Source organism: Pristis pectinata, chromosome 14 (assembly GCF_009764475.1).
Source record: "Pristis pectinata isolate sPriPec2 chromosome 14, sPriPec2.1.pri, whole genome shotgun sequence".
Lineage (NCBI taxonomy): Eukaryota > Metazoa > Chordata > Chondrichthyes > Rhinopristiformes > Pristidae > Pristis > Pristis pectinata.
Genome location: NC_067418.1, coordinates 32,049,145 through 32,075,982, shown reverse-complemented (window position 1 = coordinate 32,075,982; position 26,838 = coordinate 32,049,145). Strand labels below are relative to the sequence as shown.

At 39.9% G+C, this 26,838-nt stretch overlaps 1 protein-coding gene across 3 annotated transcripts in view; it reads right to left on the bottom strand.

Annotated features, from left to right (window-relative positions):
- Nucleotides 1–20,128, bottom strand: part of LOC127577613 (uncharacterized) — an 84,257-nt gene extending 64,129 nt beyond the window's left edge. For 2 of the 3 annotated variants that reach the window (XM_052028905.1, XM_052028909.1), the window contains exons 1-7: nucleotides 19,563–20,128; nucleotides 6,633–6,974; nucleotides 4,853–5,173; nucleotides 3,716–3,829; nucleotides 1,865–2,308; nucleotides 1,258–1,635; nucleotides 579–887 (exon numbers count right to left, since the gene is read on the bottom strand). In XM_052028905.1, the coding sequence (XP_051884865.1) occupies nucleotides 579–887; nucleotides 1,258–1,635; nucleotides 1,865–2,308; nucleotides 3,716–3,829; nucleotides 4,853–5,173; nucleotides 6,633–6,974; nucleotides 19,563–19,686 (2,032 nt within the window). In that variant the 5' untranslated portion in view covers nucleotides 19,687–20,128. The remainder of the gene's footprint in view (nucleotides 1–578; nucleotides 888–1,257; nucleotides 1,636–1,864; nucleotides 2,309–3,715; nucleotides 3,830–4,852; nucleotides 5,174–6,632; nucleotides 6,975–19,562) is intronic. The other variant, XM_052028907.1, reaches the window with a different exon arrangement.
- Between the last annotated feature and the right edge of the window lie 6,710 nt (nucleotides 20,129–26,838).

Below are 26,838 nucleotides of genomic sequence, written 5' to 3'. Positions count from 1 at the left end.
CCAACGGAGTCATGCAAACAACAGGTGCAATAATTAAAGAATGGATTCATTCAAGGAGAGCTTTTTAAACCATCCTATATCCTTTTCATTGTGTGTTAATTACTGTCAAACAACCTTGAAAAGTATAGTCTTATACTTGCTGCTTTTGATTGAATGTTTTTACAATCTATAACAATTTAAAGTTTTATACTTTTCCTTTTTCCCTCCTAACCCGTATCTATATGATCACTTTTTATTTCTCTTTACCTACAAATCACTCAATTCACCTATTTTAATTTACTATTTTTTTCCAGTTCCCAAGCTTTTAATTTCTCAGTTCTTTAATTCAATTGGTTAAGGGAATTCTGTTTAATCATTTCTCACATGTCCACCGTCCTTTGCTATTGATACCATTAGCTTCCAGTCTCTGTGATACTCTTAGCTTTCCGTCTCAGTAACTTGGAAAAAAAGTACAAGGGTAAGTCTAAATACTGATAGGTATCATTAGATGCCCATTCATTATGAATTACAGACAGATTTTTTGAAAGAAGTTCAGAAACAAAAATCAGTCATGCTTTAGCTAAAACTTTGTTACTTACGCACTTGACCAGCTACCCAATCAGTCTCCACTGGCACTGCAAGGCTCACATGTGCTACTCGGCACGTGTATTTCATTGCATGAGCTCTGGTGGGAACAATCTTGATATTACTTGTCAAATGATAGAGTCGATCCTTTCCAATCACTGCATCACCAACTTGGGATTCTTTTACCTTTTTTGAGCCATTTTGGAGCCATGTAACAGTGATATCTCTGGGATAAAATGCACTAATTTGACAGCTTAAAGTCATGGGTACTTCTTCAATTATTTTTTCTGCTTCACACTTTATTGTGTCCAGTTTTGGAGAGGCTGAAATAGAAAACAAGGCTTTAGACGCTAGCAGATTTTGAAAGTGAGGACTAGATATCTTGCCTTTTCATGGCCAATGGCCAGAAAAGTGATCATTTATGGTTTTGAAAACTTTGGAAAAAGACAGATATAAAACAGAAGCATAATTACTTAATTCATTAACTTCAGTACAATCGTATCCTATTAATTGATTTAGTTTAGTGTATTCTTAAATCCATTCAAAACTCTTCCCTTGTAAAATATTATTGCATCATATAGAAACTAGAGAAATATGGCATTCAAGGCACTACATTGTTCAGAGGATCCTCCAAATCATATGAGCAATCTGGATCCTTCCTCCATGCAAAGCTTAGATGATAGAACAATATACCTGTAACAGATAGGGTCATTTCTCTCTCTTCCTTACTGTTAGTGCAGCGATGCTGTATCTTACAGAAGTACTGACAGTGCTGGTCTTGCAGTATATCTGGCACAATAACTAATACACTAGTGATGCTGTAAGTTTTGTCCTCATGCTCCATCTCATTGATGTAATGCTTATGCATGGAATTCTTCCTTATGTCATCGGGAACAATTGTCTTATTGTCCTCCAGCCGGACAATTTCTTCCAAATCACTGTTCTTTCTCTTTTGTTGCCATGTAATACTTAATGGTCTTGGTTTAAATCCAGTGATTGAACAAGTCAAAGCCACAGGTTCATTCTGAATGATGCGAGGTGGCACCAAAATGTTTAAAACCTTAGGTGGCACTTTGGGAAAGAGAAAACAAAGAAATCACACTAACTGAAATTCACAAGACCAAACAAAAACAAATATTGTATTGTCTTAATTTTCTGTGACTTAGAGCCCACTAATGAAGAACTGTATTAAACACAACTACCCACATCAAATGTCACAAAGTACAAATGTTAATGAAAGACATTCAGACTGTCTTTCATTAACAAAGAAAACACAGATATTAATGATTAAAGAATTTACCTCCTTTAACATCCAGTGTCAGAGTCTTTGTTATAGGCCATTCAAGTGCTTGATGTTGAACTTCAATAATTAATTCAGCCCCGTCATCCTGAGAAATATCAGGATACATGTTGACAATGACTTTTACACTGGAAATATTTTGTGTGTTCGTTTCAAATTCAGAAACCAGTGGCTTAAAGGATGCATTTTCCTTATCTGAATGCATAAGGATCCTCCATTCATTAGAATCCATTCCATGCGTTGATACAGACTGTTTGTGGTTTTCAATCTCATCCTTGCTGCTCCATTTAAGCAGCTGACACTTATTATCCATATGCTTCCTCTTTATGTACAACACAATTGTAATCTCACGAGGTCGAAATGGGCTAACCTTCCAAGTGACTACTTCTTTTTCAAAATGTCCAAAGATTTGATGTCCACTGCATCCAGTAATTTCTGGAGGAACTAGTCAAAACAAAATAAATAATTAACACAACTATGTAAATGTTCTTTCTTGTATTCTCAGCTTTTATTGCCCTGCTGGAATTACAGGAAGAAGATACAATTAGTGTGCATATAATGGAGAGGATTGGAATTTCCATTAGTTTGTACTTTTTTTTTCCCAAGCAAACTATTGTCCAAAATAGTGAAACCAACAAAAATTACATCCAGTGGAAATTAGAGAATAAAAAAAAAGCGCTATTGGCTAATCCTGAAACATTGATGAACAAACTGCTGATTTCATGTTTCAGTTAGTTGCTTCCATTGTTGAAGCAGGTTCTAAAGAAATCTTGGCATTAAAAAGCCTAGAAAATCCATCTCTTTAGCACTGCTTATTTCTAAACAAGTGAACATCGTTTTGATAGTAATATTTTTATAGTTTTTTATAGTAAAATTATAATAATTTTAATAGTAATATTAGTTCCATAGGTTTGAAAAGCACACTGCTGCAGCCTCACCAAATTCAGACCCATTAACATGTTAACGTTTATTTCACATCAACTGCAAATTCAGCTGAGCACTTCCCAATACATGAAGTGATGAATAAAGTGTCAGCATGCATGGAATGGGACTGAAGTTAGTGAGGCCACAGCGGTGCGGTATTAAAACCTAGTCATCCCTGGAGTCCCCAATGACAGGTGATCCTGGAGTAAGTCAGACTATTTTCCCCGGGAATATGCTTACTGGGGAAATTAATCCACATTATCCAAAGGCAACTTTGAAAATTGAATGATGTCATTTAATGCATACAAAATGAACTGGTTTTCCATTTTTAATTCAAATTCAAGGGAAATGTGATTAAAAAAAAAGCATTTCAGAATTAAATGCAAGTTGTGCTTAAAGTACCAAATTCCATTCCAAGTAGAAACTCCAAGCCAGGCTTTCTGCTGAACTCCAATGTGGGAGTTCAGTCGCTGCTGACCAGCTGTGATTGAAGCAAAAAGACACCACCTCCCAAATTTGGGGAAAAGATACAAGAAGCAGTCAAAGTTAAAAGCACAGCAGCCATGCAAATTTACAGACAGTAATCCAGGTTCAATGCTAATCTCTGGCACTGTTTGTGAGGAGTTTATACATTCCCCATGATACAGGAGTTTCCCCTGGGTACTTCGGTTTCCTTCCGCATCCCAAAAATGTGCAGGTCAGTAGATTAATGACAACTTTAAATTGCCCACAGTGTGTAGGTGAGTGGTAGGATCTGCGGGAAGCCGATGGGAAAGTGGGGAGAATAAAATGGGATTTGTGTAAATGAGTGCTTGATGGTTGGCATAGACACAGTGAGCTGAATGGCCCATTTCTGTGCTGCATCTTCTATGGCTCAACATACACAACCGCAGCACACTAGAGGAATTTCATCAGTCGTCATATTACCTTTTCTGAATCTCAAGTAGTAAGTATGTAATCCTGCGGCAAATAGTAGCCATAACACAATTGCAGCAATTATAACTCCAGCAATAGCCACTGTTGCTGAAGATTCCTCAGGCTCTGAAATTTAAAACACCACAAAGAAATGAGCAGGCAAAAGTCATGCCACAAGAAATAAAAACGTTTTCACTTGAAGACTATGTTATGGGACTTCTCCACTTTTGTAAATTATAAATATCCATACATAAACATGGACATTTTGGTTTACGTATGGTTGTTTATTAACATACTTATAAATATATTTATAAACATAAACATACATACACAAGTTTTTAAAGAATTTGAAACTATAATTGTACAGCTTATCTTCACTTTAATTAATGGCCTGGGAATTCCATTACCTTTGAAGCAATGAGAAGTAACTCAAGCGTTCAGGGAGTTACTTGCACCTCAACTTTTGATTCAACTCATTTGCACAAGTAATCAGAGTGGTGTGCAACATCAGTAACAGGCTGTGCTGTTGAACATTAGAATGGAGAGATTAAAAGCTAGCCCTGTGTGAAGGTGGACGCAGAAGGCTAGAGCAGTGCAGAACTAAATGAACCATCACCACACCTAACTCAATTGTTTTTGGGATATATTGAAGGAACGTTTAACCCAGGAGATGCAGACAGAGGCAGCAGAAAAAGGGCATGCCCCTAACACAGAAGATGCCAGAGTTTCCCCAGAGGCCATACGTAAATGTTCCTCAGCAAGGTAAAGAAAGAATGGGAGAAACAGACAATGGTGTGCATAAAATGAAGAGATGAGGAAAGAAACATAATTACTCATGGCATGGAAAGAGACGGCACTCGCAGTAGCACTAGAAGTTGAATGAGTTAATGAGCAGATAACTCACAGTCAGTCACCGAGTGTCTCTGTCCAAACCCTAAGTGTGCCAGGCTATTGTTCATTTTCAAGCATGACAACTTCTGAGCCAATATCTTTTTGTGGTGGAATAACAAAGGATGAACCTTTGATTTAACTCAGTGGCTGTTCTATGTTAAATACACACAAATCATTTGATTTTAATATTAAGTTCTTAAATATTTTACAAAAGTATGCTGCAAAGTATCCCCAACTTATCCAAAGAATGTAACATACCTTTCACTGAGACCTTCAGCTCTAGTGAACGTTCATGAGGAAGGGACTGATGCCTCACAACACACTTGTATGTTTTACCATCATCATCTAGAGTTGGTTCAATTCTCATTCTACTGGAAACACTGAAGGTTCCATCATTATTAGAAACTGCAGCTTCAGTGCAGATATCTCCTCCCAATCTCTCCGTTTTCTCGGTGGATATTTTTTCCCAGAAGATCTCATGCCGCTGAGGATAAAATCCTGTAGCATCACACCTGACAGATTTCTCTGCACCATTCAGAATGGTAATGTGTTGTGTGGATAAACGCACCTTTGGCTGAGCTGTATTAAAGACAAACACAACCTATTAGACAGGATAAAGTGTATGACCATAAATATCTAAAGCCAAGTCTAACCTATTGCTATATTAATAATATGCAAAATGTACCACTTCCGTTCCTTCAATTACTGCTCTTAAAAAAAAAGACAGACTTCTCTTCATTATTACTCTTGAAAGGTAGTTCACTTGTTCAATGTTGATTTTTATGTGGGTAGCATTAAAATGGCAGCTCCATGTGACAGAATTTCTAATCAGTTATTCCTTCTGATCCCAATGTCTCCAAATAATAAATTAACAGACAGTGGATTGGTGGGTTAGTAAGTCTGCAGGACAATACAAAGATTGGTGGTGTTATGGATTGTGTAGACGTTTGCCAAAGGATTAAGCAGGATATAGATCAGTTGCAGATATGGGCACAGAAATGGCAGATGGAGTTTAATACAGCCACGTATGAGGTTTTGCACTTTGGGAGATCAAGTATAAAGGGAGAGTTCACAGTAAATGGCAGGACCCTTAACTGTGTTGATGTATAAAGGGATCTTGGGATCCAAGTCCATAGCTCCCTGAAAGTAGCTGCACAGGTTGATAGGGTAGTAAAGGCAGCGTATGGCATACTTACCTTTATTAGTCAAGTCAGGAAGTTATGTTGCAGCTTTATAAATCTCTGGTTAGGCCGCATCTAGGGTATTGCATTGAATTTTGGTCACCCCATTACAGGAAGAATGTGGAGGCACTGGAACTGGTACAGAAGAGATTCACCTGGATACGGCCTGGATTAGATGGCATGTGTTATAAGGAGAGGTCGGACAAACTTGGAGCAACACAAAGGCGCTGGAGGAACTCAGCAGGTCAGACAGCATCTATGGAGGGAAATGGACAGTTGACATTTCGGGTTGAAACCCTTCAACTGGACTTGGGTTGTTTTCTCTGGAGCGTCACAGACTCATGAGAAACCTGATAGAAGTTTATGCGATTATGAGAGGCATGGATAGGGTAGACAGCTGGCATCTCTTTCTCGGGGTCAAAATGTCTAATATTGGAGGTCATGCAGCTAAAGTGAGAGGGGGTACGTTCAAAGGAGATTTGTGGGGCAAGTTTTTTTTCTACACACACACACACACACACACACACACACACACACACACACACACACACACACACACACACACACACACACACAGAGAGAAAGTGGTGAGTGTCTGCAAAGCGCTGCCAAGGGTGGTGATGGAGGCAAATATGATAGTGGTGTTTAAAAGGTTCTTAGATAGGCATATGAATGTGCAGCGAATGGGGGGGGGGGGGGGCGAGGGATATGGATATTGTGTAGGCAGAAGGGATTAGTTTCGTTAGGCATTTAATTACTAGTTTAATTAGTTCAGCACAACATCATGGGCCAAAGGGCTTGTTCCCGTGCTATACTGATCTATGTTCACACCAGGTGATGTTCTGGAACTTTCTTACCTAACACCATCATTTGTGAACTCTTTTCTGCTTTGTTAGGAGTGACAAATACAATACAAGTGTATTGTCCTTCTTCATCCAATTGGACATCTGAAAGATGAAGTGAAGCATCTCCTTTCTGTAACTCAGTTTCAGATATTTTGATGCCATCTCTTTTGGAGGTAGATTTTCCTGCAACAAAGGTGTAGATATCTTTCTTTTGGGGTCCAAACAACCACTGGACGCCGACATTTGATAGGTCAAGAGTTGTCGTTCCAAAACCGGTAACTTTACATTCCAAGGAAACATCCGTATTCAATAATACATGCTTTGGACTTTTGAAAATGGTCATATTCAACGTTTCTAAATGTAAATAGAAAAATTTAACAAGTTTATCTTCAATCACATATTGCAAGTAGAAATTAAACAGATTCAACTTATGGTGCAAGCTATGGCTTATTTGGTAGCATTCTCATGAAGTCAGTAGGTTGTCTAACACAGGTTTACAGTCTGACGGCTGTATTGAAGTAGATGCTGTATTGTTAGAAATTGCAACTTTCAAATGAGGCACAATATCTTCAGCATCCTGAAATGAAAATACAAAATCCCTCATCACTATAAAAGAACAAATCCATGGGCATTACCCAATATTTAACCTTCAATCAACATTACTAACCTCAGATTATCTGATCATTATTACACTGTCTTTGTGGGATCTTCTATGTGCAAACTAGCTCCTGTGTCTCCTACATTACAACAATGTCTACTCTTTTAAAGTAATTCCTTAATTGTTAAGTGCTCTGGGACGTCCTGAATGCTGATCTTTCATTTACTTGGATTAGCACAGTAGCATTTCCAACACTTGGCTCCAAGGCATTTTCACAGAATGGCTAAATGCAAATCACATCCATAATTCACCAATGTGGCACACTGCAAATCAGTCATCATTTGGGAAGGGTTGAGATGTTTCCTCACAGGGAATTAGGGGTCATTACCTCAAAACAGGATTGCATAGTGCTGTATATTTTCAGCACTGCAGGATTAGATTTTGATTTTACACAGAGAGTAAACTGCGCTTTCTATCAATTCAGGATGAAAATGTACCAAGGGCAACTGGTCACTACAGTGTCTGATGATTTCCCCAACAAAAAATGCACCCTACTATTTACGTGGCTGGATTAACAACAATTAGAGCTCAAAGATCTGCAGTGAGTGCTATTGAACAATTTTAGTACAAGAGGGAGATTTTTGCACTGGTTTTGTTGTGTTTCCTAGCTATTTAAAGGGACATCCTGTTGATCATGGGGCAACTAACTCGGCAGCTTCAGAACTGACTGAATGTTAGGGTTCAGTGGAGTTAGCACAAAAGGTTAAGTTACTGGATGAGCAACTAAGAGGTCAGGACTAACAGTTCAGAGACCCAAGTTCAAATCTGCCACAGCATCTGTGGAATTGAAATACAGTTAATAATCTGGAAGCTGGAAAAACAACAACCAGTCTTAGTATTACTGACACCAAAAACTACCAGACTCATAAAAACTGAACTGGTCTTCCAACGCTCTTTGAGGGGTGAAACCTGACATCCTGACCTGGGCCGGTCTATGTGCGACTTCAGACCCACCCCATGTGGTTGACTCTTAAATGTCCTCCATAGTAATCTAGCAAGCTACTCACTTATACATCAGAATCTACAGAATCAGAATCTTCAATCATAATCCCTGGGTATGTCCTTTCCTATAAGCAGGATAAGGCCACCAAAGGCAGTTGTACATTGGGATACAGGGAGGATGATGCTTTTGGAGTGCTCCACATTGACTCCAGACCTCCTCATGTTTACGACCTACTGTGCTTCCTCCATTGATGAATCAGTGCTCTTCCACACTGAACAACAATTAGAGGAAGTCCATCTGTGAGAAACCTGCCACTCACAGGGACACAAGTGATATCAGATCACACCTGGGCCTCCCTGCTGAACAACGCATTTATAACCTGTTGTTTTCCAAGTGATATCTAAAATTGTGCGTCAGAACTTCAGTCAGGACTGGTGTTGCTGTGAAAGTCAAGATCACATTAACTCTTAATTTCCTCTAAAGTGGATCACGTGAAGAATTTCTCCATATTTGAATGGCATACAATATTTCCAGGAAGTGCATGGCTTGACATTTAGAGGGAGTCTGCACCTCAAGATTTCCTGCAGTTGGCACTGCCTTGAGGAATGAATCCTTGAGTCAAAAGCTACCATATACTTTGATGGCCACTCACACTACTGCAACTTTCACCACAGCAACTGAGTGCAAGTACAATGGGAGATACACCACTATCAGGATCACAGGCACCTCAAAGATGAGAGGTTGTCTGCATCAATCCCAGGCACAGTGGAATACACACCAAGCAGATGTTGTGTGGGGATTACTGTACAATTCGTCAATCAAAGCAGCAGCCGGTACCAGTGGAAAAGGAACAACAAGCTCCAGAAGCCAAGGACAATGAGGCAGAGCCTGGACAGCAGCAGGAGCAAGAACAGAATTGCAGGTATTCCCGCACCTCAAGGACTGCAGTGATTTAAGAAGGTAGCTCACTGCCACCTTCGCAAGGGCAACTAAGGATGAGTAAGTAAATGCTGGCTCAGCCTGTGAAGCCCACATCCCTTGAATGAATATAACAAAAAGCAGCTGGAAGACAGAAGCTTGGAGAGGAATGTTCCTGCTCACAATCCACAGCAGTGTCTCCGAGCTGAGCAGGGGAAGCAGTCTGCACAATTATAGTCTCTAATGCAAACAAAATGATCCTCTCCAAACACCCATTGTTACCAACAGCCAGGCTAACACCCAGATGTCACATTCTATTTCATCAGAAAGAACAGAACACTAGAAGAACTCAATGGGTCATGCAGTATCTGTGGAGGCAAAAGGTGCACGTCGATGTTTCGGGCGAAGACCCTGCATCAAGCCTGAGAGGGAAGAAAAAGGATTGCCAATAAATAAGCAGTGTTTATAAGGAAGGGGTAGGATGGAGTCTACTAGGTGATATATGGAACCAGATGGGGAAGGCATGATTGGCAGATGGAACCAGATGGGGAGGGGTTGAGAAAGATGAATAAAGGGAGAAGAAAACTCAGTGGACAGGTGAGTGTCTGTAGGTTTTTGGAAATTGCAAAAATTCAATATTTCTGCCATCGAGTTGTAAGCTACCCAAGCAGAATAGGAGCAGTTAATCTTCCAATTTGTGTTTGGCGTCTCCATAGCAATGGAGAAAGCCAAGGGCAGACAGGTCAGTGCAGGAGCGGAGAGTTAAATGACATGTTCAAGAAGCTCAAGATGGAGGTTACAAACAGAGCACAGGTGCTCTGCAAATCAGTCTCCTACTCTACACTTGGTTTCTCCGATGTAGACAAAGCTATGTCATGGACATTGAATGCAGTAGACCAGGTTGCAAGAGGGCCCCGGATGGTAGTGAAGAGGAGGTGAAAGAGTAGGTGTAAATCTCCCTGCAGCGGTACACAGGAGTCAAGATCTTCAATGCTTTGGACTGGAGTCCAGCATCAATGGTGGTTGCTCAATGCAGCTGAGAGTCATACACAATCTTTTCATCAGATTGCCATGCAGTGAGAGGGGTGATATGGGACTGATATTTCAAAACAATGAAATCCATGCTCACTCAATGATGAGAAATTCCTTTCGGATTGAAAGCAAAGTTTATTTTAAGCCATGGTAGAAATTGATCCCTCCTTCTCCCTGCAGCCTCTCTCTCCTTCACAGCAGCAAAAGTGTGAGCAACTGGAGTCCTGCTGCCATGACGAGTGCACGTTCTCCGACTGAAGTCAGACCAGGTTAAGACTTTCACAGTGAACGGGAAGTCAAACCGGGGTAGGACTTTCACAGTGAATGGTAGGTTCTTGGGGAGCGTTGTAAAACAGAGGGACCTTGGTGTTCAAGTACATAGTTCCCTGAAAGTGGCGTCATAGGTAAACAGGGTGGTAAAGAAGGCATTTGGCACGCTGGCCTTCATCAGTCAGGGCATTGAGTACGAGAGTTGGAACCTGTGTTGCAGTTGTACAAGACAATAATGAGGAAGCACTTGGAGTATTGTTTACAGTTTTGGTTATGCTATTATCGGAAAGACATCATTAAGTGGGAAAGAGTGCAAAGAAGATTTACAAGAATGTTGCCAGGACTCAAGGGCCCGAGTTATAGGGAGAGGTTGGGTGAGCTAGGACTTTATTCCTTGGGAGTGTAGGAGACTGAGGGTTGACCTTATAGAGGTGTATAAAATCATGAGGGGCATAGATAAGGTGAATGCACACAGTCTTTCCCCCCCAGGGAAAGGGAATCAAAAACTAGAGGGCATTAATTTAAGATGAGTGGAAAAATTTAAAAGGGACCCAAGGGGCAACTTCTTTACACAGAGGGTGTTGTGTAAATGGAACAAGCTGCCAGAGAAAGTGGTTGAGGCAGGTCTAATAACAACAATTAAAAGACATTTGGACAGGTACCTGGATAGGATAAGGACCAAACACAGGCAAATGTGACCAGCTTAGATGGGTATCTTGGTCAGCGTGAATGAGTTGGACCAAAGGACCTGTTTCAGTGCTCTGTTGCTCCATGACTCTATGACTGCTGTACAGCAAGGTGTCAGAAACTACATTCAAATCAGCCCTGCCCCATTGGGAACAGCACAGGTCCCATCTTTGTGTTTCCTTAAGGGTGTAAAACACACTGACAGTCTTGAACCCGGCTGCTATTAATAAATGTCCTTTATTTGATAGAGTGATGGCCATCTTAATGAACTGCTGACTGCTAAATTACAGTGTACCCCTAAATTATAGAGAGGTTGCATTCCTAGAAAAATGATTCAAATTGCAGTTTTCCATAATGCAAACTCTTTTTCCCCACTGAGTCCCACATTAAGTGGAGATGCATTCTGCCAGGAAGTATTTCTCTCAGTGGTAATGCGTCAATGGATAACCGATCCATAGGCAAGGGAATTCTGATTGTATTGTCGGCAGAAGGGAAAGGATTGTTGTTTTAATTGTCAAATGATCTAACACCATTTCTAGTTAAAGTATTATTGTACAAGTATCAATCAGAGAGACTGCCTTGTTATTTTCCAAAGCAAATCTCTTAAGTGGCCACCTGTTGTGAATTAGCAGCCAACAATCATTGTCCTCTGTAAACTAGTTAAGTTCTCTGTACACATTTTGTGTTGATTTATTTTATCCCATATCTCAAATTTTTTGGCAATGACTTGTGAATTCTCTAAGGGCAAATTTCCATTACCCAAACTGCTGTAACGTGGCTATAAACGGTACTGTGTGTCTTACTAAGTCAAATTAACAGTCAATCACTTTAGTGCTGTACTGGGCTCACATGGGGCAGATTTTGTTTAAAAGAAAAGGATTTTTTATGCCAATCCCAAAGAAAATGTCATTTTTAAACCACACAATAAAACTCTGATAATCTGTCAGTCTCAGGACTTTGGTGGTGCAAGCCATACAGATGTTCTAAATTACTGGATGTTCGTTCTATTAACAAGCAAACACACTTCCATTTCACTTTTTTTTAAACATGTCACACAGTATTAATTTTTCCAATGAAAGAATATGGGAAATAGAACGTGATCAGTTTCAGTTTGCATGTTTCAGATCGACTCTGGGTGTTCCCGAGCCCCAAACCAGGCTCCAGCCACACATCCAGATCACAGTCCCGGCACTGCCTCACACTGGACCCCTGGCTCTGGCCACATACCACACCCACAGTCTGGATCCCCAGCTCACACTCTGGACTAAAGAGTGTGCCTGGTGCACAACCATTAGGATTTCAGAACAACTGGATGCAGGATTATCAGAGTTTTACTGTACTGGTACTTGGTAATCCATATATTTATATAGCGTATTGAAGGATAGAAATTCCCAAGGCATTTTGAAGGAGTGACTTAATTCTAAATTCAATACATAAAATCACAGCGCACACACACACACAACAGGTTTAGAGTCTTAAATGAATTCTTTGGCTACCTTCTTTCTTTTTCAATCTTTTTATTAATTTTCAAATTTGTACAAAATAATATATAACATTAGTAATTATACATATGGTGCTAAGAGATCAGGATTGCAATCATAACAGTTAAAATACATAATCACAAGGAGTAAAAAAAAAAGTAACCTAGACCTCCCGCTCTCTTATTAAGTGAGCAAATACAAAAGGAAAGATTGAAAAGAAATGAAATTTAATTATATGAAAGAAGAACCCCCAAATCAAAAAAAATATTGATACTAAACCAAAAAAAACCCAAAAAGTTCAAAAAAAACTGGACTGATATAAAAGAAACATTACTATGTCGTCAACTCCGCTCCTTTGCATTCAAGGGTTATTGAAAGGGATCTGAAAAAGGTCAGCTTATATCATATGGAAATATTGAATAAATGGACTCAAGACTTCCTCAAATTTAAGCTAAGGATCAACAGTACCACTCCTAATTTTTTCTAAGTTTAAACATGCTATCATTTGAGAAAACCACTGAAGAGTGGTGGGAGGCATTAGATCCTTCCATTTGAACAAAATGGATCGCTTGGCCTTTAATGTGACAAAGGCAATCATACGACAAGCAGAAGCAGACAAATGGCGAGATTCCATCACTGGTAACCCAAAAATTGCAGTAATAAGATGAGGTTGTAAATCAATATTCAATACATTTGAAATAATGTTAAAAATATCTTCCCAATATTTTTCCAAAAGGGGACAGGACCAAAACATATGCGTCAGGGAAGCCACCTTCGAATTACATCTGTCACATACAGGATTTATATGATGATAAAAACGGGCTAACTTGTCCTTGGACATATGGGTCCTGTGAACCACCTTAAACTGTATCAAAGAGTGTCTAGCACACATAGAAGATGTTTTAACTAATTGAAGAATTTTCTTCCATGTCTCTGTTGGTAAAGGTATCTGGAGTTCTCTTTCCCATTCATTCTTAATTTTATCAAGTACCTCGGAACGTATTTTCATAATCTGATCATAAATTATTGCTATCAGGCCCTTCTGATAAGGATTAAAAGCTAAAATTTTTTCTTTAATTTCAATTTTATATGGTGTCGGAAAGGAAGGTAAAGTATTTAAAAAATTTCTAATCTGTAACTATTGAAAAAATGTGATCCAGGCAGATTGTGTTTATTAGACAACTGTTCAAAAGATAAAAATCAGTTATCAATGAATAAATCTCAAAAACATGTGATATCCTTCATTTTCCATAAGGGAAAAGCTGAGTCAATTCTAGATGGTTGAAAGAAAAAATTAGATTGAATAGGACTTGATAAATTAAATTTATTCAATCCAAAGTATTTACAAAATTGAAACCATATCCGTATTGTATGTTTAACTATTGGATTAGTCACTTGTTTACTCAATTTAGTAAGTGCAAAAGGGAATGAAGCTCCTAAAATAGAAACTAATGAAAATCCTTGCACTGATTCACACTCGGTGTACCCAACAGGGACAATGACTTGCATCTAAATCTTGTGCCCAGAAAATTAAGTATCTAATATTAATTGCCCAATAGTAAAATCTAAAATTAGGCAAAGCCATATCACCATCCTTTTTTAATCTTTGTAAATATTTCTTACTTAACCTTGGGTTTTTATTCTGCCATATATATGAAAGAATTTTGGAATCAATAGTGTCAAAAAAGGATTTCGAAATAAAGGTTGGAATCGCCTGAAATAGATACAAAAATTTTGGTAAAATATTCATCTTAACTGCATTAATTCGGCCAATCAATGATAAAGAGAATGGGGACCATTTAGTGAATAATTGTTTAACGCAATTAATCAAAGGTAAAAAGTTCACTTTAAATACATCCTTGTGTTTCTTGGAAATTTTAACACCCAGGTACGAAAAATAATCAGTCACTAATCTAAATGGTACTTGCCTATAAATTGGGACTTGCATGCTTAATGGGAAAAGTTCACTCTTATTAAGATTTAATCTAGAACCAGAGAAAACACTAAACTGAGCAAGTAGTGATAATACTGCAGGGATAGATTTCTCTGGGTTAGAGATATAAAGTAACAGGTCATCTGCATAAAGAGATACCTTATGAGTCCCCTTTCCATGAGTCATACCAAATATGTTAGAAGAATCCCAAATGGCAATTGCCAAAGGTTCCAAAGCAATATTAAATAATAAAGGACTCAAAGGGTAACCTTGTCTAGTGCCTCGAAAAAGCCTGAAGAAGGAGGATCTCTGATTATTAGTAAGTATTGAAGCCATAGGTGTGTGGTAAATCAATTTGATTGCAGATATGAAATTTGAACTAAAATTAAATTTCTCAGGCATGTTAAATAAATATTCCCATTCGACTCTATCAAATGCCTTCTCGGCATCTAACGAAATTACACATTCTGGAATTACAGATGAAGGGGTATATATAATATTCATTAACCTCCTAATATTAAAATGCAAATAACGATTCTTAATGAATCCTGTCTGGTCATCAGGAATAATTTGTGGAAGTACCTTTTCCAGTCTAGAAGCCAATATTTTGGAAAAAATTTTAGAATCCACATTCAATAAAGAGATAGGTCTATAAGATGCACATTCAGTGGGATCTTTATCCTTTTGGTGGCGCTGTATGGAGTAAGTCGTATCTTGGCTTTGCTCCACTTACCTTTTAACTCCTTATGCACCACCCTTTACTAAGGCTTTTATAATACTTTTACGATTGATTTTGACTTCTAGGTGTTGGAATGAATACCAGAGCTAAGGCTGGAGCTGATAGCAAGGGTAATGGAGACCCTCAACTCACTTTGGAAGCTATCTCTAAACTGGATGAAAAGCTTGACCAGAGATTTGCAACTTTGAAAACGCTGTTAAAAGATGTGGAAGACAGGCAGACCACACTTATACAGGAGAGTGTTAAACAACAGCAATTAATTGCTGTACTGGATCAAGCTGGCAAAGAGAGAAATCGCAGGCTGGATTTGCTGGAAAAAGATTTTATGGCGACCAAAGACTGGAACAGCAAAGTCAGAGGATTATTGATTTAGAAAGCCGCAGTTGGAGGAATAAAGTGAGAATTATCCATCTCTCCGAGAACGCCGAATCCTGTAATCCCATTGAATTCTTTTCTAAACTTCTGAAGGATGTGTTTGGCCCTGAAGTTTTTTCTACAAGCCCTATACTGGATCGTGCCCACCGAGCGTTAAGACCAAAACCTCCAGCAGAGCAAAATCCACGACCAGTAATATTGAGATTTCATTATGTCAGCACCAAAGAGCATTTGATTCCAATTGCTCATCATCAAGGAATGATTCAACATAAAGAATGGAAGTTTCATCTGGTTTAACATTACACCCCAGAAGTTATGAACGGGAGACTGCTTTACAAACCGATTATGTCACAGCTTTATCAAGAGAATTACCAACCTGCATTATTGTTTCCAGCCCGTTTGAGAATCTCACTTCCCGACAAACCACGCCAGTACTTTAATTCCGTTAAAGAAGCCGAAGATTTCCTTCAAGGTTAACTTTTTGTCTCCAGATGGTCAAGAAATGTGCTTTGCTTTGACTTTATATTTCATTGGTCTACTAAGCAATGATTAACTTAAGGTTTAAATGCTTTTTATGCCCAGAGATATTTTCCTGCCCTTTGTTAATTTTTTCATGCTTGATTCTGGAACATGGATACTTACCATGTTTTTTTTCCTCTCTTTATTATTTTACTTTAACATTTTTAATGTTCTGTTTGGGTAATAATTAAGAATTTAACTGAGTGACTGATTGCCTTCTTCTCTTTGGAATTAAAATAAAACTGTATTTTTTGCAAGTCTGTTTACAATGTGAAAAATTATTTTGGCTAATCTATCTTTTGTTTAGTCCATAGATGGTGTCTTGCATTCTTTTAAATTTGGAGACATGCCACCAAAAGGTCAGGGTTAAACAATAGTGGGTAGCATTCTGGCTGTCTATTGGCCAGTTTTCGGGCTTTGTTGGGTGGGGGGTGGGGCTGTTTTTAGGTTAGTTGTTTTTTTCCCTCTGGACTGATAAACTATAAGTATGTCTGAACTGTCGTCATATCTGGCTCCTCTTTGAACTTTTTTTTCCTCTTCCTGTTAATGAATCTCCTTAGCAACAAGGTTAACTCTTTACATACCATTAGTTTTTTTAAGTCTATTAAAATGGATAAGGTGATTAATTTTGTTACATGGAATACAAACGGCTTGAATAATCCAATTAAGTGTAAGAAGATCTTTTAAAGTTTTTCATAGACTGAATGCTCAGATTATTTTTGCGCAGGAGACTCCTGTCAGGAAAGGGGATAATCAGCGCTTTTTTTAGATTTTGGAGAGGTCAACAGTTTCATTCTAACTCACAAGCAAAGGTGAAAGGAGTCTCTATTTTTATAGACTCCTCAATTTCATTTGTTCATCATGAGACAATTTCAGACCCAAATGGTAGATTTTTAATAATTACTGGCTTACTTCATAACAAAAAAGTTCTTATGGTTAATGTTTATGCACCTAATGTGGATCATCCTGAGTTTTTTAAACATTTATTTGCATCTTTTCCTAATTTAAATGAATATAAGTTGATTATGGGCGGAGATTTTAATTGTTGTTTAAACCCATCAATAGATAGATCTGTGTTGAATCTTGCACTTCCTAACAAACCTGTTGTTTTTAATCAACTCCTTTTTAGTTGATTCTAGAATTTTAGAAGTTTGGAGATTTCTACACCCAAATGATAAAGAGTTTTCATTCTTTTCTCATGTTTATCATAATTACTCTGGGATTGATTACTTTTTTCTTGATGCACGATTAGTTCCACTTGTTACTGACTAAGTACGATGCAATTGCCATTTCCGATCATGCGCCATTGAAATTATCAATTAAATTAGTAGACGTACCCTCTGGTGCTAGACAATAGTGACTCAATCCTTCTTTATTGCAAGATTTAGACTTTGTTCATTTTATTAAAGAACAGATTTCCTTTTTCTTTTCAACTAATTTTACTGAAGAAATTTCCAGTGGGATATTATGAGATACTTTTAAAGCTTATATCTGCGGTCAAATTATTACATACTCTGCTGGACTGAAAAAATGAACTAATAATGAATTACGTATATTGGCTGATAAGATTAAAGAAATCGATAAAAAATACTCTGATGTTCCTAGTTTGGAGCTCTATAAAATGAGAACAGAACTTCAATTACAACACAATTTATTAACAACATCTCCAATTGAAAATCAATCACTCAAAACCAAAAGTCAGTTTTATATACATGGTGATAAATCTGGTAAGTTGTTGGCCAACCAACTGAAAGCTGTTTCAACTAAACGCCAGATTATTAAAGTTCATAAACAAGATGGTAACTACACGGTAGACCATGATCAAATTAACAAATCTTTTCAAGAATTTTATACTTCTTTATATCAATCAGAATCTCCTGAGGATTCTACATTAATGCACAAATTTTTAATGAATTTGAAGAGTCCGAAATTATCACTTAATGAACGTTTATTATTAGATGCACCAATTTCGGGGGAAGAAATAAAGAAAGTAATTTCCTCAATGAATTCGGGTAAAACACCTGGTCCTGATGGGTATACAGTTGAATTTTTAAAATCCTTTTCTGACCTTCTCTCCCTGGTTAGGTAAAATTTTTAAAGACGCCCTATCAGTGGGTAAATTGCCACAATTATTTTTGAAGCAACTACTTCTTTAATTCTTTGGCTGCCTTCTCAGTAGCATGAAGACACCCAACCAAAGTTAAGCACTGGCTTAATTTTAGGCAATTTTGTTATTCTCAAATTTTCCATGGCCTCATCCCTCCCCTTCTGTAGCCTTCCATAACCCAGCACAACCCACTGAAACATCAGTGCTTCTTCAAAAAAAATGGGGACATGGAAAGTTTGAGGAGAAGATTCCAAAGTTTAGCACTTCAATAGCTCAAAACACAACCACTATCCATGCAGTGACTAAACTCTGGGATGATTAAGAACTAGAATTGAAGAACTGGACATATTTCAGAGGGTGTGGGGTTGGGAATGAGTAGATTAAGAATGAGAAGAGGCCATGGGAAATTCTGAGAAAAAGAAAATGGTGCAAAATTAAAGTAGTACTTCACATTGCAGTTGGCTGTCTTAACGCTACCAAGAAGGGAACCAAAAGAATTTTATTCTAATTTAATTTAACCAGGGACAATGTGACCACTGGGATAAAGGGTGTAAGTTTTGATGAGAATCCCTCACCCATTACCAAAAGAAATGGGCAAGTCACCAAGAATCTCAGCTCTTCTTTGGGATTAGGCCCAAACCCAGGAAAAATGCTGGAAGGAGTGCAATATTTTCTGTACTACCCATCCACCTGTCAAGGAAAGCACCTCCTGGTCCACCATGCCAGAATTTGCAGGTACCAATTTGGCCTTATCAACTACCTCAGAAATACAGTGGCAACAAGTTAGCTTCAATCCCCAGGAATCACCAAAGAAGGTACAAGGGCGAGAGAGAGGGGAGAGGAGTTCAACCAGGCAGACTACAGCAAAGAACATGAATCATCGACATTTCACAACCCAAGGCAACCTGGAATAATGACCAGTTTTGGAAGGTGTCAACCAAGTCTCCTTAAATAGTTCAATAATATACAGTTAACAAGCATAAAGGAAATTATAACCTGAACATCATATTTTAGAAAGTGAAAACAAAGCTTATGGGTGGGGCTCTCTTCTCAGCCTCAGTTTAAAATGTAAAATCATACAAGAATAGCTCTCCCATCAGTGCTACGTGAATGAATTGACTCAGTGCAGAAGTTTTAGGGTTGATTGTACAATTCCAGATTGTACAATTCCCGAGAATGATTCTTTAAGGGAGACTTTAGCCCAGACTCCATTTTGTGCCCTGCAGTTTAAATCTGCTTCACCCGGAGGGTTAAGGAAGGACCGCCCGCTCTCGCCCTACCTGCCACAGAGGTGAACCACACACCGATCAGAGCCCACACCAGGAGTCCCCGAACCCCTGACCCTCCGTACGGCCGGAATCCTGTCCGAGCGCCACTGGAACCAACTCTCCGCTCCGCCGCCATTTCACAAAGTGAAAATTATTTTCACTTCAGTATTTTTCACGCGGATTGTTCTACCAACAATCTTGAATGCGTTTTGATTTATTTCGGGGGTGTGGTCAGCCGCCATCTGCGCAATGTGCTCGGACGGGCTGACCGTAGACGTTGCTTTACTCTTAACGTGGTCAGGACGTGCCGCAGACCGAGGCTGCCGTCTGGTCTGGTGAAACTGGGCTGCAATGCGGCGGAGGCTCTGTCCCCATGGGGACAGCGGGGATCACTCAGCCGCTTTCATTCTCGACCCTCCGCCAAAATAACACCGATGACCACAGCCGACTTCAGCCGCCAAGGATCTTCACGTTCCCTGCTGGGAATTTTTGGAATTATTAGCTGACCCTGAAACCTTTTCTGCAACCAATTTACCTCGTCCTGGCCCTTGCACTTCATTCGTTTACCTGCACTACACTTTTTTTCTGTAACTGCATCAATATATTCTGAATTTTTTTTTACTACCTCCATGTACTTGTGTATGGAAATGATCTGTCTGGATGGCACGCAACAAAGCTTTTCACTGTACCTCAGTAGGTGTGACAATAATAAACCAATACCAGCCAGAGCTGCAGTGATGCAGTTGCGGTTGGAGAAGGGCATATGATGGGTGTCCCAGCGTTTATTCAGAAGGCATCATAGCCCTGGCACTATCATATGCTGGCCCTCTGGGTCAGATCTTCTGAGCTCCCAAGTGCAGGTGTGAAATAAAGGAAATCTGATGGTGAAACCTTTCATATTTCCTGTGTCAATACACAAAAAAAAGTGCTGGAGGAACTCAGCAGGACAGGCAGCATCCATGGAGGGAAATACACGGTCGACATTTCGGGCCGAGACCCTTCATCAGGACTGGAAAGGAAGAGGGCAGAAGCCGTAAGGTGTCTGTCAGATGACAAGCAGATCTGTCTTCCTTTTGGTTTTCTTTGAGAGAAAACAAATAAAACTGCAGGTGCTGGAATCTGAAACATATACAGAAATGCTAGGAGAACTCAGCCAGTCAAGCAACATCCACGGAAAGAGAAATCACTTACTGTTTCAGGTCAGGGACGAGAATCCTTGCCAAAGTTGAAGGATGAGGGATGTTAAAGAATGGGGCTTATCTGTTGCTGATCTGAGATCACCAGTGATGAGCTCGCTGGGCTATATTTCCCCCATCCCACCCCCCGCTGCCAGATGACAGGATTGACTGCCATGTTGTGTCCAAATGGCAGACAAGGCTGAGGAAGTGGAGGGTGTGTAGGAGCAGCCTGTACAGGAAACACCTCCATGCAGTGTGGAATGGCCTAGAGGGCATTTCCGAGAGATGGTTCGTATTGTGCGGGACTGACTCCCAAGAATGGTTTCAGGGTCTGTGTCTAATGAACAATTCCGGCTGCGTGGGGGTCAGCCTGGTCTGGATTGCCTCCTCCACCCGTGACTCCTCTTGATACCCATTGTGACAGCACAGCCGAATGGTTTGGCCACAAGCTCCAGTGGGCCGCTGCTCGCTCCTCCAGCATCCAGTCCTGGGTGCAGTCTTCTGCTTAGGTGCCCATCAGTGAGACCCAGAATTGGTCAGCGTCCCTCCTGGCACAAATAGCTCTTGTTATTGGTATTGGTTTATTATTGTCACTTGTACTGAGGTACAGTGAAAAACTTGTCTTACAAACCGATCATACAGGTCAATTCATTACACAGTGCAGTTACATTGAGTCAGTATGGAGTGCATTGATGTAGTACAGGTAAAAACAATAACAGTACAGAGTAAAGTTTCACAGCTACAGAGAAAGTGCAGTGCAATAAGGTGCAAGGTCACAACAAGGTAGATTCAGGCTGTCAGTTCTGATGTTTAAAATCACACAGTGTTTGTCATAAATAAGGTTAGAGAATTAAATTTATTTTTTTAGCGTTAAAAGAATAAAAATACACAGACACTTAAAACAATTTAAAATATTTAAGTTAACATTTTCCAAACAGAAGTTACAATTTCAATTGATTTCCATAGGATCACTATACTCGCACCGTGTTAAATATTGAGTAAAGCAAATTCCCAGCTTGAGTTGGGAGATCTGCTGCCCAATTGGGCAGTTTTTCCATAAACTGCCCAATCAGGCAGCACAGAAGGCCAGTGACAGCCACTCTGTTGAGCAGAAGGCTGTGTTACAACAGCCCCAGGGAAAGGCTTGACTGTGGACACATCCACCTCCAGTCTGTTGTTGGCCTTGACAGAAGATTTGCTTCAATAAAATTTCAGAGTTCTTGAAGATGGTTGTGGACTATATTGGCCCTGGTATTGTGATTGCTAGCGGGATTGAACAGAGGTCCACAAGCAATACTCACATCACCATCAGTTGCCAGTCATTGTTGTTGTTTCACATGTGTAAAAAAATCAGTGTTCTGACAGTCTGTGAAACTCTCCTGGCAAAAATTCTCCCTTCCATGCTTGTATTAATCAAACAAAGACATGCCAATTGTATACTCCAGGACTATGAGTGACAATTGATACACAACACGAGAGAGGGGAAGTAACAATCATTTCTTTTAGCAAGAAAATTGAGAAATTACATTTTCATAGTGCCTTTCTGACTGTACAAGGAAGTGTTACAGCTGACACAGTACTTTGGATCTTTAGTCACTACAATGCTATGGGAAGGAAATTGCTGCTTATTTTCTCTCTGAGTTTTATAAACCAGATAGGCTTTTACTAGCTTAATCAGTAGACAACAACCCAGATTATTGGTTTAATTTGTATCAGGATTAATTGTAAAATATATTTGAATAAATTTATAATTTGGGCCATAATTGTACAGAAGGGAAATAACCAGAATATGAACTAAATAATTAATAATACACTAGCATACTGAGGGCTTCAATAGCCATGTTTTTTTAATTATATTACTGAAATGAAATTACAATTGTTAAATTGTTTCAAAATGTGCCTTTTAAATTTTGAAGGTGGGAACTTGATCAAGCTGCATGTTGTTCAAATATAATTTTGGTTGAAATGTTGGATCATTTGGGCAATTGCATTATCTCATTTGTAGACCTTACTTATTTATTGATGTTCAGTTTGAAATTCATTGTCATATGTTCATGATCTCTTCATGCAATTATGGCTTTTATTATTCTGTTCCATTCCTTCATTATTTACAATCTTAATAAAAATCCACTATTTATATGATCCCATTTTCTAATTAATACCATTGGTACTTTCAGCATGCCTTTCTTTGTTTTATTAGCTTTGTTTATTACTGAAATTATGATTTTCTTTTTCTTTCTCAGTGTAAAAGTCATTTCCTGAACATTTTTCGTCTTTTCCTTCTTTATTCTGAGATTTATAGTCATTTTCGGCTTTGCTGTCTTTTCCTTCTTCATTTTCTTGCATTCTCTTTTGTTTTGCTGCTGCATTAACACAAAGGAAAGAGCTTAGAAATGAAAGTAAAACAATATCAAAAGCAATGAAAATGTTCGAGATTCATGTATTTCATTTAGAACATCTAATTCAGGTCAAAACCAATTTAAGCAGGATATATGCTTTCATCTGCCAACTCTGGTGGGAAAAATTCAAGTGTGTATTTAAAATGCTATCTTTTAAAAATAAGTAAATATAACACTTGCTTTAAATTTCTTTGTCATTCTTAAAACTACTACTTCCGTGTTCAGAGAGGATATCCTAAAAGTCTCCACAAACATGGCCATATGGGTAGAGGTTAGGGTATCACTTTGCTGGGGATGTATTACGGAATCTTCCAACAGTCAACAAGAAATAGAGGAACAGATATAGAACATAGAACAGTACGGCACAGTATGGACCCTTCGGCCCACGATGTTGAGCCATTCTATATAAACTCCTACTCCTTGATCAATCTAACCCTTCCCTCCGACACAGCTCATAACCCTCCATTTTTCTTATATCCATGTGCCTATCTAAGAGTCTTTCAAATTTCCCTATTGTATCAGCCTCTACCACCACCCCGGCAGTTCGTTCCAGACACCCACCATTCTGTATAAAGAACCTACCTCTGACATCTCCCCTAAACTTTCCTCCTCTGACCTTAAGCTGATGTCCTTTGGTACTGGCCATTGCCACCCCGGGGAAAAGGTGCTGGCTGTCCACTCTATCGATGCCCCTCATAATCTTATATACTGTACCTCGATCAAGTCACTTCTCATCCTGCGTCGCTCCAAAGAGAAAAGCCCTAGTTTGCTCAACCTTTCCTCACAAGACATTTTCTCTAATCCAGGCAGCATCCTGGTAAATCTCCTCTGAACCCTCTCTAAATCTTACACATCCTCCCAATAATGAGGCGACCAGAGCTGAACACAATACTCTAAGTGTGGTCTAACCAGAGTTTTATAGAGCTGCAACATTACCTTGCGGCTCTTGAACTCAATATCCCGACTAATGAAGGCCAACACCCCATAGCCTTCTTAACCACCCTATCAACTTGCGTGGCAACTTTGAGGGAGCTATGGACTTGGACACCAAGATCCCTCTCATCCTCCACACTGGTAAGAATCCTGCCATTAACCTTGTACTCCGCCTTTAAGTTTGTTCTTCCAAAGTGTATCACCTCACACTTCTCCGGATTGAACTCCACCTGCCACTTCTCTGCCCAACTCTGCATTCTGTCTATATCCAGTTGTAACCTACGACAACCTTCCACACTATCCACAACACCTCCAACCTTTGTGTCATCTGCAAACTTACTAACCCATCCCTCCACTTCCTTATCCAAGTCACTTATAAAAATCACAAAGATATTTTAAGATATTTATTTATTAGTCACATGTACATTGAAACAAACAGCGAAATGCATCTTTTTGCGTTACTGAGAATGTGCTGGAGGCAGCCCACAAGTGTTGCCACTCTTCCAGTGCCAACATAGCATGCCCACAGCTCCTAACCTGTACGTCTTTGGAATGTGGGAGGAAACCGGAGCACCCGGAGGAAACCCATGCAGACACATGGGGTGAACGTACAAACTCCTTACAGACAGCGGCGGGAATTGAACCCAGGTCGCTTGCACTGTCATAGCATTACACTAACTGCTACACTACCGTGCCGCAACAGATCCTTGCGGAACACGACTAGTCACTGCCCTCCAGGCAGAATACTCTCCATCTACTCCCACCCTCTGCCTTCTGTGGGCAAACCAATTCCGAATCCACACAACCAAGTCTCCATGGAATCCATGTCTCATCACTTTCCGGATGAGCCTACCACGGAAAACCTTGTCAAATGTCTTACTAAAGTCCATCTACACCACATCTACCACTCTACCTTCATCAATTTGTTTTGTCACCTCCCGAAAACTCAATTAGGCTCGTGAGACACAGCCTGCCCTCACAAAGCCGTGCTGACTATCCCTAATAAGACTATGCTTCTCCAAATGCTCATATGTCCTGTCCCTAAGGACCCTTTCCAATAGCTTGCCCACCACTGACGTAAGACTCACTGGTCTATAATTTCCAGAATTATCCCTATTACCTTTCTTGAACAAGGGAACAACATTTGCCATCCTCCAATCCTCTGGTACCACTCCTATGGCCAGGGAGGATGCAAAGATCATCGTCAATGCCCTAGAAATCCCTTCCCTCACTTCCTGTAGTAACCTGGGGTATATCACATCTGGTCCCAGGGACTTATCTATCCTAATGTTTTTCAGAAGCTCCAAAACTACCTTCTTCCTAACCTCAACATACTCCAGCACATTAGCCCGTTCTACGCCAACCTCACATTCATCAAAGTCCCTCTCCCTAGTGAACACTGAAGCAAAGTATTCATTAAGGACCTCCCCTGCCTCCTCCTCTACCAGGCACGTTTCCCCCTTTATCCTTAATCGGTCCTACCCTCACTCTCGTCATTCTCCTGTTCTTCATGTACGTGTAGTACACCTTGCGGTTTTCCTTAATTCTACTCACCAAGGCCTTCTCATGTCCCCTTCTAGATCTCCTAAGTCCCCTTCTGAAGCTCCTTCCTGGCTAGCTTATAATTCTCATGACCCCTGCTTGATTTTTGCTTCCTAAACCTTAAGTATGCTTCCTTCTTCCTCTTGACTAAATGTTTCACTTCTCTTGTCAACCATGGTTCCTTTACCCTGCCCTCCTTTCCCTGTGTCATTGGGACAAACCTATCCAGAACCCCATGCAAGTGTTCCCTAAACAGCCAGCACATTTTTGCTGTGCATTTCCCTGAGAACATCTGTTCCCAATTAACACGCCCAAGTTCTGGCCTAATACCATCGTAATTAGCTCTCCCCCAATTAAAGTCTTTCCCATATCACCTGCTTCTGTCCTTGTCCATAGCTATGCTAAAGGTCAGGGAGTTTGGTCACTATCTCTGAAATGCTCGCCCACCGAGAGGTCTGTCACCTGCCATCTGTTCATTGCCTAGTGCTGGATCCAGTATGGCCTCTCCTCTAATCGGCCTGTCCACATACTGTGTCAGGAATCCTTCCTGGACACACCTAACAAATTCTGCCCCATCTAAACCTTCTGCATAGAAGAGATGCCAATCAATATTAGGGAGGTTGAAGTTTCCCATGACAACAACCCTGTTATTTTTGCACCTTTCCAAAATCTGCCTATTTACCTGCGCCTCAGTGTCCCGGTGACTACTGGAGGGCCTATAGAATACTCCCAACAGAGTGATCGGTCCCTTCCTGTTTCTGACTTCCACCCACACTGACACAGTGGATGATCCCTCCCTGATGTCGTCCCTTTCTGCAGCTGCGACACTATCCCTGATTAGCAATGCCACTCCCCCACCCCTTTTACCTCCCTCCCTATCCTTTTTGAAACATCTAAACCCCAGAACATCAAGCAGCCCATCCTGCCCTTGCGACATCCAAGTCTCTGTAATGGCCACGACATTGTAATTTCCACGTACTGATCCATGTTCTAAGTTTATCACCCTTATTCTTAATACTTCTCACATTAATCATATTTCAACCCATCCAACTGACTGGGTTTATGCCCTGTCCACTGCCTATCTTTCCACACAGTCTCTCCGCTCATTGCATCTACCTTACCACCAACTGTTCCATCATCTGACCAGTTCACATCCCCCTGCTAACCAAGTTTAAACCCTCCCCAACAGCTCTAGCAAACTTGCCTGCAAAGACCTTGGTCCCACTTGAGTTCAGG